We start from the raw sequence: 12,859 nt of genomic DNA, 5'->3' as shown, positions 1-12,859 counted from the left end.
TAGAGGTTGCTCAGCTTCTAATATTGATCAAGTTCATCAAAGTTACACTGCAAGGCAAGCTTGAATACAGCTAGGCTTTTATTAACAAGTAAGCAACCATGGTGGCGTTCTCTAATTTTGATCTCTGCTTACACTTTGGTCAAGAGGGATTAAATAAAGTGTGTTATCTTGCATTGATCACACTGCAATGCCATCCTCATTGCAGTGATTGAACACACAATTAAAACCGCCTGTTTTACAATGTAGCACTTTACATTACTAGAGATCCATAACCAGGTAAAAACTGACATTTCCAATTGTTACACAGTAACCACTGGTGAAATAATAATAATAATAATAATAATAATAATAACATATAAAAGCATGAAGCAGTAGCCAGATAAGAAGGAGCTATTAAATTCTAATATTATAATTGTGATGATTGTTACTTCAAGATAGTCTCGTATTTTGTAAAGCGCTTTGTGATGGAGGTCCACTATGAAAGGCGCTATATAAAAATACAGATTATTATTATTATTATATTATTATTATTATTATTATTATTATTATTATTATTATTAATATAACATTACTGTCATTGTTCTAAATACAGTACAGCACATAAAACATAAGAGGGGTACTTAAATCTTTGTTTTAGTTCTGATAACCCATGGAGATTATTGTTTGTTTTAATTGATTGCAATGTATTTATGAGGCAGTGAAGGGGGCTAAGAGAAGTGCTCTGTATTACTGTGTACGTGATGTCACCCCTCACCCCACCCAACCCGTTGTTATATCACTTTAATTATATTTCTCTTTCAGACGACACCAAATCATCTTTGAGGGATTGTCACACCTATTAAACCCCAGCTGCTAGCATCACACCACGTTTTGAGAACAATCAATATAAAAAAGGAAAAAAAAAAGATTTCTTTCCCTACGTTCTCAGCAAATTCATCTCAGGTTCACCAACAACGGGGATAAAAAGTTCTCCACGTTCTGACACGCAAGTGCAGACATAGAAAGGGCTCTGGTCTGGCGAGACAGCAAGATCTAGTACAGTGGGAGGGTTAACAGGGAAAAAACTGACAGCTTCAGTGGGGGAGGGTGTCCGGTAGAGGGTGCTGTTGTCACTGTGTGCTGCACACAGGCTGGAGTTGTTGCTGCTCATGTCCAGTAGAGGGTGCTGTTGTTACAGTGTGCAGCACACAGGCTGGAGTTGTTGCTGCTCATGTCCAGTAGAGGGTGCTGTTGTTAGAGTGTGCAGCACACAGGCTGGAGTTGTTGCTGCTCATGTCCAGTAGAGGGTGCTGTTGTTAGAGTGTGCAGCACACAGGCTGGAGTTGTTGCTGCTCATGTCCAGTAGAGGGTACTGTTGTCACAGTGTGCAGCACACAGGCTGGTGTTGCTGCTGCTCGTGTCAAGCGGATGGTGCTGTCGTCACAGTGTGCATCCATCTACTGGAACCAAAGAAAGGTGTGTGCATATCTTGTCGTCCCTGCGTGTGTATTGTAGATGGAGGCTTCAGTAACACTTTACATTAAATACCTGCAATTACTGTGCATTTCCATAGTAGTTATGGAGTAAATACATGTGTACTTACACATGATTACAAGGCTATTATGCATAGTTACAATGGCTTAGTGTGTAAATATTTTTGTCATGATATAACCCCAACCCTGACCCTAACCCTTTTCTGATACAACTGTGTACTTTCATATATTGTGCAAAAAGATGTACACATTAAGTACATTGTAACTATGCATAATAACATTGTAATGATGTGTAAGTACACATGTATTTACTAAGGTAACTACCATGTACATATACAGTAATTAGAGCCACTTAGAGACAGTTAATGTAAAGTGCTACAGGGGCTTATTTGATATTTAAAAGTTAAAAAATAAATTTGGTAATAGTAAAATTGGATAAAGTATTTTATTTGTGCAGGGAAAGTCAACCCTTCACACAGTTAGTTGCACATGCTAGACAAAACCAGGCCACAAACATAAATCCTGCAAACCCCACCATACACAGGGAAACAAAAAAAAAAGCTTTCTGGAAACATTGTAAGGAAACGCATGATAAATAACTGAATGGGTATGTGAGATTTGGAAGCTTACTTCAAGATCTTACAATTCAACTAAAGAGTGAGCTTCCTAGCTGAGAGCTAATGATGAGCCTTATGCTGACACTTACCTGCTATTAACTCATCAGTCGTTAAGCGAAGATTCATTACAGCACCCTGGACTTTACAGCTTTAAATAACACAGCCACAGTCACAACAGCATTGCTGTGCCACCGCCTCACATACCTCTGAAGCATACTGCTATTGCAGTGCTGTGATGTCTTAAGAATAGATGAATAGATGAAGGGAGATGCATTTGAATTGAAAGAAAAATCCTTGTTAGCGCGAATTCCCTTAATTCGACTTTCATAACTTTGTTGCTGATAATTGTGAACTTGCTTTTCAGCAAGAACCAAGCGTCAGTGAAAAGCACTTCTGAATCCCTGCATTATGGGAACCATTCTCTGCAAATCGGCATAAATGAATCTGTAATGAATACTCGTGGGTATAAATTAGTTCTGCACTAATTACATAGAAAACCAGCTCTGAATGCAACACACAATTAACAACAGCCTTTTAAGTAAGCTTCCCCCACATGACTTGAATGTTGTGTACCCAAAGACAAGCAGGTTAGTCATAAGAGACATGTGCCACTCTTCATTCCACCAAATCACAAAACTGATAATTGCAGGCTTGTTCTATTACATTTGGATTGTCAATGAAGGTTATTCATCATCTGTGGCACATATATTTAGTACATGTTTTTATTTGCAGTGAAGCTAAGATCAATTCAAAATCTGTACTGTTTTCCCATGTATTTTCAGCATGCACGCTCATCATGTATATTCACAGAGTAGACTATAGTTGTCCGTGCAATGACCGGTCATCCAGTTCTATGACATGGCTCATCCATGTCCAACAGATATTTCCTGCAGCTAATTTCCACATTTTATTTATCTCCTTAACTGAGAACTTGTGTCCCAGAAACTCAGCAAGGTCTTGCTAGCTGCTATGAAGTGGTGCACTACATTTATATGACTGACTCTCTGGAGCTTTGCCAGCACTGCACTTCAATAAGAAATGACTGCACATCCATCATCAAGAATGTCAGAGCAGCATTACTGTTGTAACAATTCATATAGAGTAGCTAAGTAACAAATAACACTCTAATAATCTACTGATGATCAACTCTGGGAGGGGAACTGGAACCCTACCCATATAAAACAAGGCTCAATACAGCTGGCTAAAGCTTATGGATGCTCTTTGAAGTAAATTGGAAAGCAACATAGATATACTGTATAAAGAATATCAAGAACCTGCTTGAATCAAAGTGGTCTAAAAGTCTACTGAGAATCACGGTCCTAGAAGTGATGGACAAGAGAAAGCACAACCCATGCAGCCTGACTGCAGATTCCTCCATAGCTTGTTCTTCTTTTTTAACCCTAACAGAATCCTGTGACATTTTGGTAAATTACTTAATCAGATTTAACATTTAAATAAAATTCACTACAGCAAATGTTATTGCCGTGAATCTCTGAGAACATTCCCTGGCTCCGCAGAACCATGTCCCATCACAGGAGTCCTACAACAGCCCTCAGAACACCTTGAGCTTATAGAAGATACTCTGTCCATCTTAACATTGCTTTCCATGATTCAATATGTACTCTGGTCATTTTTTTTTGAACGCTTATCATCAGTAGTTGCATTGTGGTGTAGATGAAATGCACAGCATTTGACTTTTCTAAATGTCGTTAAGACTTCCAGCAACCCCCACATCTGATTGAGCCATGGAATATAAATCACAGAGATTCAATTAAAGTTCACTTGGTCTAATTTAATCATCTAAATAATTGTAATTACTGTCTCCCTAAAATGTATAAAACAGCTTATTTGCAGCCCGCTTTTCAGTGGATGTTTTCAATTGTCTTCAGTGATGGAAATCAGATGGTCAATAAATCACTACTCTACTGCAGGATACCAGCAGGGTTTATTGAGTTAAATTATTAGGCTCTGCTGTCTGACCCCTATATGGGAAACGATATTTGTGTTCCAGACAATTTCCATAAAGTGCGTCACCAGAGACCTGCTATGAATAGTAACACAAGGCAACATTCAACGTATGCAGTCTCCAACAGAAAAATGTTTTTCTTCTCAAGACGAGAAACTTGACTGACCTTGGTTGGAACACAGAAGCTTGCAAAAAAGAGGTTTAGCTTCACACACACACAGTTAGGTATGATGTATAAGACAGGCACTTGAGAGAAGCTACCTGAATCCTCTCCTGATGACATACCATCTCCACACCCAAGCTGTCTCCCAGAACATGAGGTGACTGATCATTATCTGAGCTCTGTTTATAACTCGGTGATGCATTTGTTGTGTCTTGAGGATACATGTTTAAGCGATATGTGTGTAACTTTTGAATATTGGAATCAGTAAATGGAAGCATACTAACACTAATTGGTATTGTGTGCACTCATTTGCAGACATTCATTTAGATTGCTTACAATGACCTTGAGCAGCATTGTCACTGACGCCACGGCTCGCCATAGTGTGTCGTAGTGTGAGAAGTCTGGAAACAACCTCGCTCTTTACCCCTAGTTTCTCTTGCTGGCATGTGTACGGTTGCCCTGAGATACGAGCTGGATGACAACAAATAAATCCGTGTGTACTGTACATGAACTTTAACCACATGCCAGGTCCCATTACCTACTCTAATGTGTTGACTACTGAACGCCTGATGAGCTAATGAATGGTATTTAACAGGACGAATTACCTCTGATCCAGATTTTTATACACTTGGGTTCACGGTAACATATGACAGTTAAAATTATGCTTGATCGTGTATCTAAAATCTCTTACACCTATACACAAGCAAAAAGCAAAGCAATTATTTACAAGGTCAAATATACAGCAAGGCTTAACGAGACATCACAGTGAAAACCTTTGCTATGTGTTGGGATTTTGTGCAAAGCCACAAAGGTGAGAAACAACTTCTACACTGGTTAGCATGCAGTTCAACTGCAGTCTAAACTGGAGTGCACGCACCAAAGACAAACTCGAAACAGAAAAACAAACAAACAGTGAGTTAAAAAAAACACCAAAACACAAGAACTAACAGATGGTGCTCTCTCTCTCTCTATGTACATACATACATATATAAAGCTTCTCATTTCATCTAACTGGGTAATTTTTTTTCATCATGCCCTAATGCTCACAGCAAATCTGGATGTAATCTCTCTCTCTCTCTCTCTGTCTCTCTCTCTCTCTCTCTCTCTCTCCCTCCCTCTCTCTCCCTCCCGCTCTCTCTCCCTCTCCCTCTCTCTCTCCCTCCCACTCTCCCTCTCTCTCTCTCTCTCTCTCTCCCTCTCTCTCTCTCTCTCTCTCTCTCTCTCTCTCCTCTCTCTCTCTCTCTCTCTCTCCCTCTCTCTCTCTCTCTCTCTCATCTTAGTTAAGAGGACAGGACAATTAATTTGTCACAGAATTAAACACACATTATTCACTAGTGAGTAAACAGTCCCTTTCAAAATTAACGACCCTGAAGAGGATTAAGCTGATCATCAGTGTACTGCAATCAAGTTTATTAAAGGAAGGGCATTTTAACAAATTAATAGTTTCTAAAAATAAAAAAAATAAAAATAAAAAATGGGACATTGCTGAGCGGGAATCAGCTGCACAAACAAAAAGGTACACACTATGGGAACAGTGTGTGTTTCTGTGGGAGTTATATTAGGGGCTAAGCATCATTTTATAGGAAAAAATAAATCCAAAAATTGCCAGCACCAGTGGGAGCACTTCTATAGAAACACAGAGTTTAGGGTTATGTGTGCCAGTCCTAATCGATAGCCTCTCCAGATTCAGTACCAGGCTGGATGAAAGCTCTGGCTACTTTCTGCTCCTGTGGGAATTTTCCCCTCTAAGTTCCCAATTAAAATTACAAAAGATGCCATTAGCTCATTGGACTGCAACAACCCATGAGCTGCATAACAGCCCCTTCGCAGAGGCTGCTTAATGCGTTTTTTCCTGAGCTGTTCATGAAAACAATGTTTCTCCATGTCAATAAACAGTGCTCTGTGTCGGTACAAAGACATGCCCTTCTGAGGCGAGGACGGTATGACTCAGCTTTCTGTTGTATTCAAGGTTACTGCACAATAACAAGTTTGTATCGTTTGTTCAGCAAATGTTGGCGTTTGACCTACAGTCGCGGGAGTATAGGGTAAGTCACGCTTATTATATCTCTTGTGTTACTTTAAGCTCCTTTCATGCCTTTCTGTAATAGTTTTACCTGGTCTTGCTTTAACCCCTGGATCACTGAGCAAACTCACATCTCAGCCACAGGAAAACCCTGCAGTAATTTACAGCTAAGAAGAGCAGCGAGGCCACGGAGCATTACAATGTCCCGGCTCATCCTTGGATCCCATTCCAATTCATCATGACTGTGGTGAGTCACGCATTGTGATGGGTTGACAGGTGGAGTCTGTATCTCTGATCTGACCCTGTGAGTCACGCATTGTGATGGGTTGACAGGTGGAGTCTGTATCTCTGATCTGACCCTGTGAGTTGTGCATTGTGATGGGTTGACAGGTGGAGTCTGTATCTCTGATCTGACCCTGTGAGTTGTGCATTGTGATGGGTTGACAGGTGGAGTCTGTATCTCTGATCTGACTCTGATCTGATGAGTTGTGCATTGTGATGGGTTGACTGTGAGTTGTGCATTGTGATGGGTTGACAGGTGGAGTCTGTATCTCTGATCTGACCCTGTGAGTTGTGCATTGTGATGGGTTGACAGGTGGAGTCTGTATCTCTGATCTGACCCTGTGAGTTGTGCATTGTGATGGGTTGACAGGTGGAGTCTGTATCTCTGATCTGACCCTGTGAGTCACGCATTGTGATGGGTTGACAGGTGGAGTCTGTATCTCTGATCTGGGATCTGATCTCTGAGGGTACCTTTTGTGTCTAAGCCATGCATTGCAGTGTGACTATGGGTCAGTGTCGATGTAACCCAGTTTGAGAGAGGCTCTGATTATGGGTCAGGGAAAGTGTCGATGTAACCCAGTTTGAGAGAGGCTCTGATTATGGGTCAATGAAAGTGTCGATGTAACCAAGTTTGAGAGAGGCTCTGATTATGGGTCAGGGAAAGTGTCGATGTAACCCAGTTTGAGGGAGGCTCTGATTATGGGTCAGGGAAAGTGTCGATGTAATCCAGTTTGAGGGAGGCTCTGATTATGGGTCAGGGAAAGTGTCGATGTAACCCAGTTTGAGGGAGGCTCTGATTATGGGTCAGGGAAAGTGTCGATGTAACCCAGTTTGAGGGAGGCTCTGATTATGGGTCAGGGAAAGTGTCGATGTAACCCAGTTTGAGGGAGGCTCTGATTATGGGTCAGGGAAAGTGTCGATGTAACCCAGTTTGAGGGAGGCTCTGATTATGGGTCAGGGAAAGTGTCGATGTAATCCAGTTTGAGGGAGGCTCTGATTATGGGTCAGGGAAAGTGTCGATGTAATCCAGTTTGAGGGAGGCTCTGATGATGAGAGCACTACTAGCTGTTGCCATTACCCAACAGCTGTCTGGGCAATCCTCTGGCATTGTGTCAAGAACCTTCTTTGCCAGGATGGCAGCACTGAAAACAGTCTTTTTTTAAGATAAAGGATGTGGATGTTGGTGAATCTTATTTTTCACCATTCCCCAACTAAAGGAAATTTAATACTAAATGAAACCAGAATAAAAAACAATGCCTCTGGCGATAGAGACTGAAGGCTCTACTGGACAGAAGCAATAGGATACTGAGTAAGGAAAGTGAAAATAACTATTCTTAAACATTCTATATTGTAGGTATATTGTTTAATGTCAACAGAATGGACAGGAATAAACTAAAGTGTCAAAAACAATATTCTTTGACTAGTGAATGACAACATACTGTACAGCTTGTCACTAAGGAGTACCGTCCCCCTCAACCAGGAAACAAACAAGAAGACAATCAACCTGAAGCAGTGAAAAATAAATTAGAATCATTTTCAATGCCTCAGTGACAAATAACAAGAAATGCTGATAATAACATTCTATTATCTTCAGAAGAGTGGTGGAGGACAAACATGGCCAAGGCTACAGACACGAGTAAGACAAGGGACCTGGTAACCATGGCAGCACAGATGCAGCTTTGCTTTCCTGACATCTTTGCGCAACATAATTTACAGCTAGCCTGTTTGTGTGATCATTGATTGAAACAAAGCCAGAGGGGTTGAAAGTTGAGAAGTGTTCTGTTTAATGCAACTGCTGTTTATAGAAGTGAACTCTCATGCTTTGAATCAAACCCAAATTTCTTTTGAATGCATTTATTTATTTTCAACCGCCATTTTTCATTCCACAAAGAGCGTTGATATTCATTGTGGTAATACCGGTTAACAAAAAAAAATGCATTGGAAAACTCGCCATTGGAAAAACAAAATCAAACACATCTCCATGGCAGTTAATTGCGTTAAAAGCTATTTAATAGCTTCATGAATGTTAATGCATCTTTAAACAGGAGTCTTTTATCACTGCAGTGTGAAAACAAATCCTCTACACTTAAAACAGTCCTCTTTAGAAAGGTAAATCCTGATGAGAATTGGTAACACTGTTATTGTGCGCAATGTGTTTTTGTAAAAAGAATCATGAGCAGATATTTTGTTTTTTGTTTCAGTCACTGAGGAATCAGCCAAGCCTCGACATCATAAAAAAACACCATTCCGGTCATCTAACTAACCAGTCGATCTCATTGCTATCACCCAACAGAACGGAATATCATCCAGGACCACCAGTGTACTGGGACCTCCTAGCCTCCTTGTATGCTCAATAGGTTGCTATAAATGATCGATATCAGCATCGTATGCGAGTCAGTTCACAAACTTTAGCAACAGAACAAAGTTATTTGCTATCTAAAGCATAGTGAGAACACAATGTATAATCTGAGTTTGAAGTGTTGCTATCCACTCTCTTGAAGAGTAGGAGAGCCATTCTAATGGAATGGTGCATTGATAATCTTCCAATCAATGGGTAAAGAACGGGGGGCCTGCCTCCCACTGCACTGTAATCATAAGGCATGACTTATTTTATTTAGCAGGGCCAAGAAAATGATGCAAATCACAAGAAGTGCAACCCTGGTTCATATTTTCTTTTTACTTGCAAATACCGTTCATTTGCACAGTGCATGCCACTTACACAGTGGTATTTTACTAAAACACAATTTAAAAGGGAAAGTGGAAAATCTATAGCTAGGACCAACAGCTTTGCATCAGCTTATAGAATGAACTCATTAACTTGCTTCATAAAGTCGAAGGCAACCTGCTGAATTATGTTACGTTAACATACTGAATTGCATTTCACTGCAACGTAGTTTTCCATATACTTAACGAAAAACTGATACAAATATAAAAAACTGATATACATTTTGACATCTAACATGAAATACTGTGCTACTATTATGTATAAACATTTATTTATTCTTTGTATTTTTTTTTTTTAATTATCATCTCAATCCTAAAACTCTAGGGTGATGCAAAACTTTTGTCCATAGCTGTAGTCTGTAGGATGGTTAACAGCACTTACACTGCACAATCAGCTCCACCACCGTCTCCCTGGGCTTGACATTGAATCCGTTGTACTGGCTGGTTTGGCACCGGTAGGATCCGGTCATTTCCCGGGAGACGTTCACAATCCGCAGGATCCCGTCGTAGCTCTCTGTCTCCATGCTGCCGTCCGGCATGGGCGCCTCCTTGTCCACGCGCGACCACAGGATGATGGGCTTTGGCTTCCCGGTCACCTGGCACTGCAGCTCCACTGTGTCCCCCTCCCGGGTGACCAGGGGGGACTTCCCGCTGGGGATCGAGAGTTTCGGAGGGACTGAGAAAGAGAAAAACAAAAGCGGAACTAATATGGGTTCTAGTAACTGCTGACGAGAAGTGGATTCAACAAGAGGTTTCATCTCCTAGATCCGGAATACCAATCCAGCATGGAAACTGAACATGTAAGCTCAAAGCTATCCGCAGTATTTGTGCACTGGAATTTTGCAATCTTACCCTGCTTTTCCCATGGTTATACTATGCAATTTCCAGAGTTTACCCTGGTTTGCCGTGTTTATCAGCATGCTTTACCATAACTCGCTAATCTCTGTAATGCTTACATAAGCTTTACCATGCTTTCACTATGCTTCACTAGATTTTGCTAAGCTTTTACTATGCTTCATTCGACTGCTATGCTTTTACTATGAGAAACTTGTACAAGGGACAGCTTCCAAGTACAGGTCCATCTGTCCTCTTGCAGAAGGCAAGCTAAAAGTAAGCAAAGTTAGTAACGTGTGCCTAACATCAATTACAGAAAAGTGCAACACAATAAAACTGGCAAAGGCAACTAGAGGAGATTGTGCCATTTAACGTGCTTGAAGTAGTTCTGCTATTCGAGAGTGATGATGGCACCCAGGACCCGATGGGTAATGTCTTCTGTTAATGTTTTAAAACTCTTGGCATGGGGCATGACAGTCTAGGCTATAAAGCATATTTAGATGAGTTAGCAATCTCTTTTCATCAAGAGTATGTTGGCAAAATTGCAATAAGATAGTTTTATGTTACCCGCAGTGCACAAAAAAAATAAATATCGTTTAGGTAAGAGAAATACTGTAAGAGGAGGAGGTATTTATAAATCAGTGTGACTAACAGGAAATCCACACAATGCACTTTAATTCATTTGAGTGTTTGTAAGCTTTCTTTAAGATTGCGCCTTTGCCTTTAAAAAACGGTCGAGAAGTTCCTTGAGTCCTATCAAACTTTATTTAGGAGAGTATTTACAATGCACCTGCGTAGATCATTAAAACAGATCTGCAGAACGTCTCATATCTTGAGCCCATCAGTCCTCAATAAAGCTCTAAGTGACTGTTTCGCTTAATGGTAATTAAAGCTAACAAGAATCGCACATCATACTGAACAAGCAAACACAGCAGGTCAATTAATCATTAACTCTGGAAAGCAAACGTGTACCAAAACATTAATAACATGTCTGACTCTATTCAATACGACTGAGTAATGAATGCATGGTTCATTATTAACAATAATTCATGACATTCTTTTATCTGCTGGATAAGATTTTAATCTTTTGGTTTGTTATTTATTATTAAAATGTTTGATTTGGGGAATGGTGTATATAACAAGCAACACTGTGAACTTGGATCAATATGATACATGGTGTCACCATGTGGCCATATCCAGCACAAAGCCACTTAGATCCACAGGACTTGCATCTATGGCAGTGAACTGACCAGTTCAGGAACCAATCAGCCCTCAAATCTGACTCTCTTATGAATTGTCCATAAGGATACAAGTGCATATGGACAGATGGAGATGGATAGATGGATGGACTTACAGATAGACATACGTATGGACGGACAGATGGGAAACACCTCTTATCTATCCAAGAGAGTTATACATGCATGGAATAGTCTACCAGCAGAGGTAGTGGGAGATCAGTAAGGGGAGACGGGTGTGCTCACAAGGGCCTTGATGGGTGGAATGGTCTTTTCTCGCTCCACACATTTCTCTTGTTCTCTAGGGGCAGTGGGTAAGCCCAGCATGCATGGCGGCCCTCACCGGTGGTGGAGGAGATGTTCACATCGATGCTGATGTCCGCTATGCCTCCCCCCTTCAGCGACGCCATGCAGGTGTAGGTGCCGAAGTCGGTGAACTTGAGGTCGATGATGTCCAGGTTGGTGGTGCCCGGGGATGCGTCGGGGTCGGTCTGCGTGATGACCATCCTCTCGGAGCTGCGCAGCGGCCGCCCGTTCTTCAGCCAGCTGAACGCCAGCTCCTCCGGGGGAGTGGCCTCCACCTGGCAGGAAATCTTCACCTCGCGGCCGATCTGGATGTTGTCGTCGTTGTGGTATGGGTCAGGGGTGATCCAGAACCGGCCCTTCTTCAGAGCTTGGGAAAAACAATGAACATGCTGTTAAACACACACACACACACACATGCACGGACACACGTACGCATGCACACATGCACGCATGCATGCACACACGTATGCAAGCACGCACAAACACACACATACACACACACATACACACACACACACACAAGAAAAATCATGTTATTGCCCTGTGGAAAATGGAGGAGCCAGTCTTTTTAAAACCTGTTATTTTAGTTTGTTTGTTTAACGGCAAGGCTGGTCATGTTTACATGCATATCTATGGAGTTCTGACTAAGCTGAAGAACTGTAGCTTTCCTCCAGTCTGAAAGCACACCATATTATCATCATTTACAACACATCAATATTTAATAGTTGTACAGATATAATTTAATTAGAAGCATTGTGTAGCTTGTCATCAGACAGCAACAATCTAACATTTTTAATGTTCGCTAGTTTTAAAGCCTGACTGATGGAAGTAAAATGCTTGTAAAGTAAATACCAGCGATTACGGGCTGCATTTTCAAGCAATGGGCTCTTAATCCCAATAATCCCCAATATTTTCCCCAGGATTTTCTTTTTGTAGCATTGCAGGAACTTTGTTTGTGCTTTGAAAGTATAAGGCTTTCAGTTTAGTATGTAGAAGTTTAGTGTAGATTTCCAACTTGTTTCTAAACCAATCAGATATAAAGTCGCCAGGTACAGTATTTGCAGTAAAACAGTTGCTATGTGCATGCTGTATGGTGCATGCTGGTCACAGTCTCTGTGTCTAGAGAAGAACCCCCCGCTGACACAATGTGGGAGTGATGGATCACTGATAGTACGAGCCTCTTCCCTGTTCTGGTGAGCACTGTGGGTCGAGTGCCTACGAGGAGAGATTACTCAGC

At 41.1% G+C, this 12,859-nt stretch overlaps 1 protein-coding gene across 1 annotated transcript in view; it reads right to left on the bottom strand.

The window, feature by feature from the left end:
- LOC121325027 (MAM domain-containing glycosylphosphatidylinositol anchor protein 2-like) overlaps positions 1-12,859 on the bottom strand; it is a 166,748-nt gene that overhangs the window by 51,206 nt on the left and 102,683 nt on the right. The window contains exons 7-8 of the mRNA XM_041267324.1: positions 11,660-11,989; positions 9,630-9,923 (exon numbers count right to left, since the gene is read on the bottom strand). Of these exons, the coding sequence (XP_041123258.1) occupies positions 9,630-9,923; positions 11,660-11,989 (624 nt within the window). The remainder of the gene's footprint in view (positions 1-9,629; positions 9,924-11,659; positions 11,990-12,859) is intronic.

Source organism: Polyodon spathula, chromosome 12 (genome assembly GCF_017654505.1).
Source record: "Polyodon spathula isolate WHYD16114869_AA chromosome 12, ASM1765450v1, whole genome shotgun sequence".
NCBI classification, from domain to species: Eukaryota; Metazoa; Chordata; class Actinopteri; order Acipenseriformes; family Polyodontidae; genus Polyodon; species Polyodon spathula.
The sequence above is the reverse complement of the archived record's forward strand: the minus strand, read 5'-3'. Positions and strand labels throughout refer to the sequence as shown.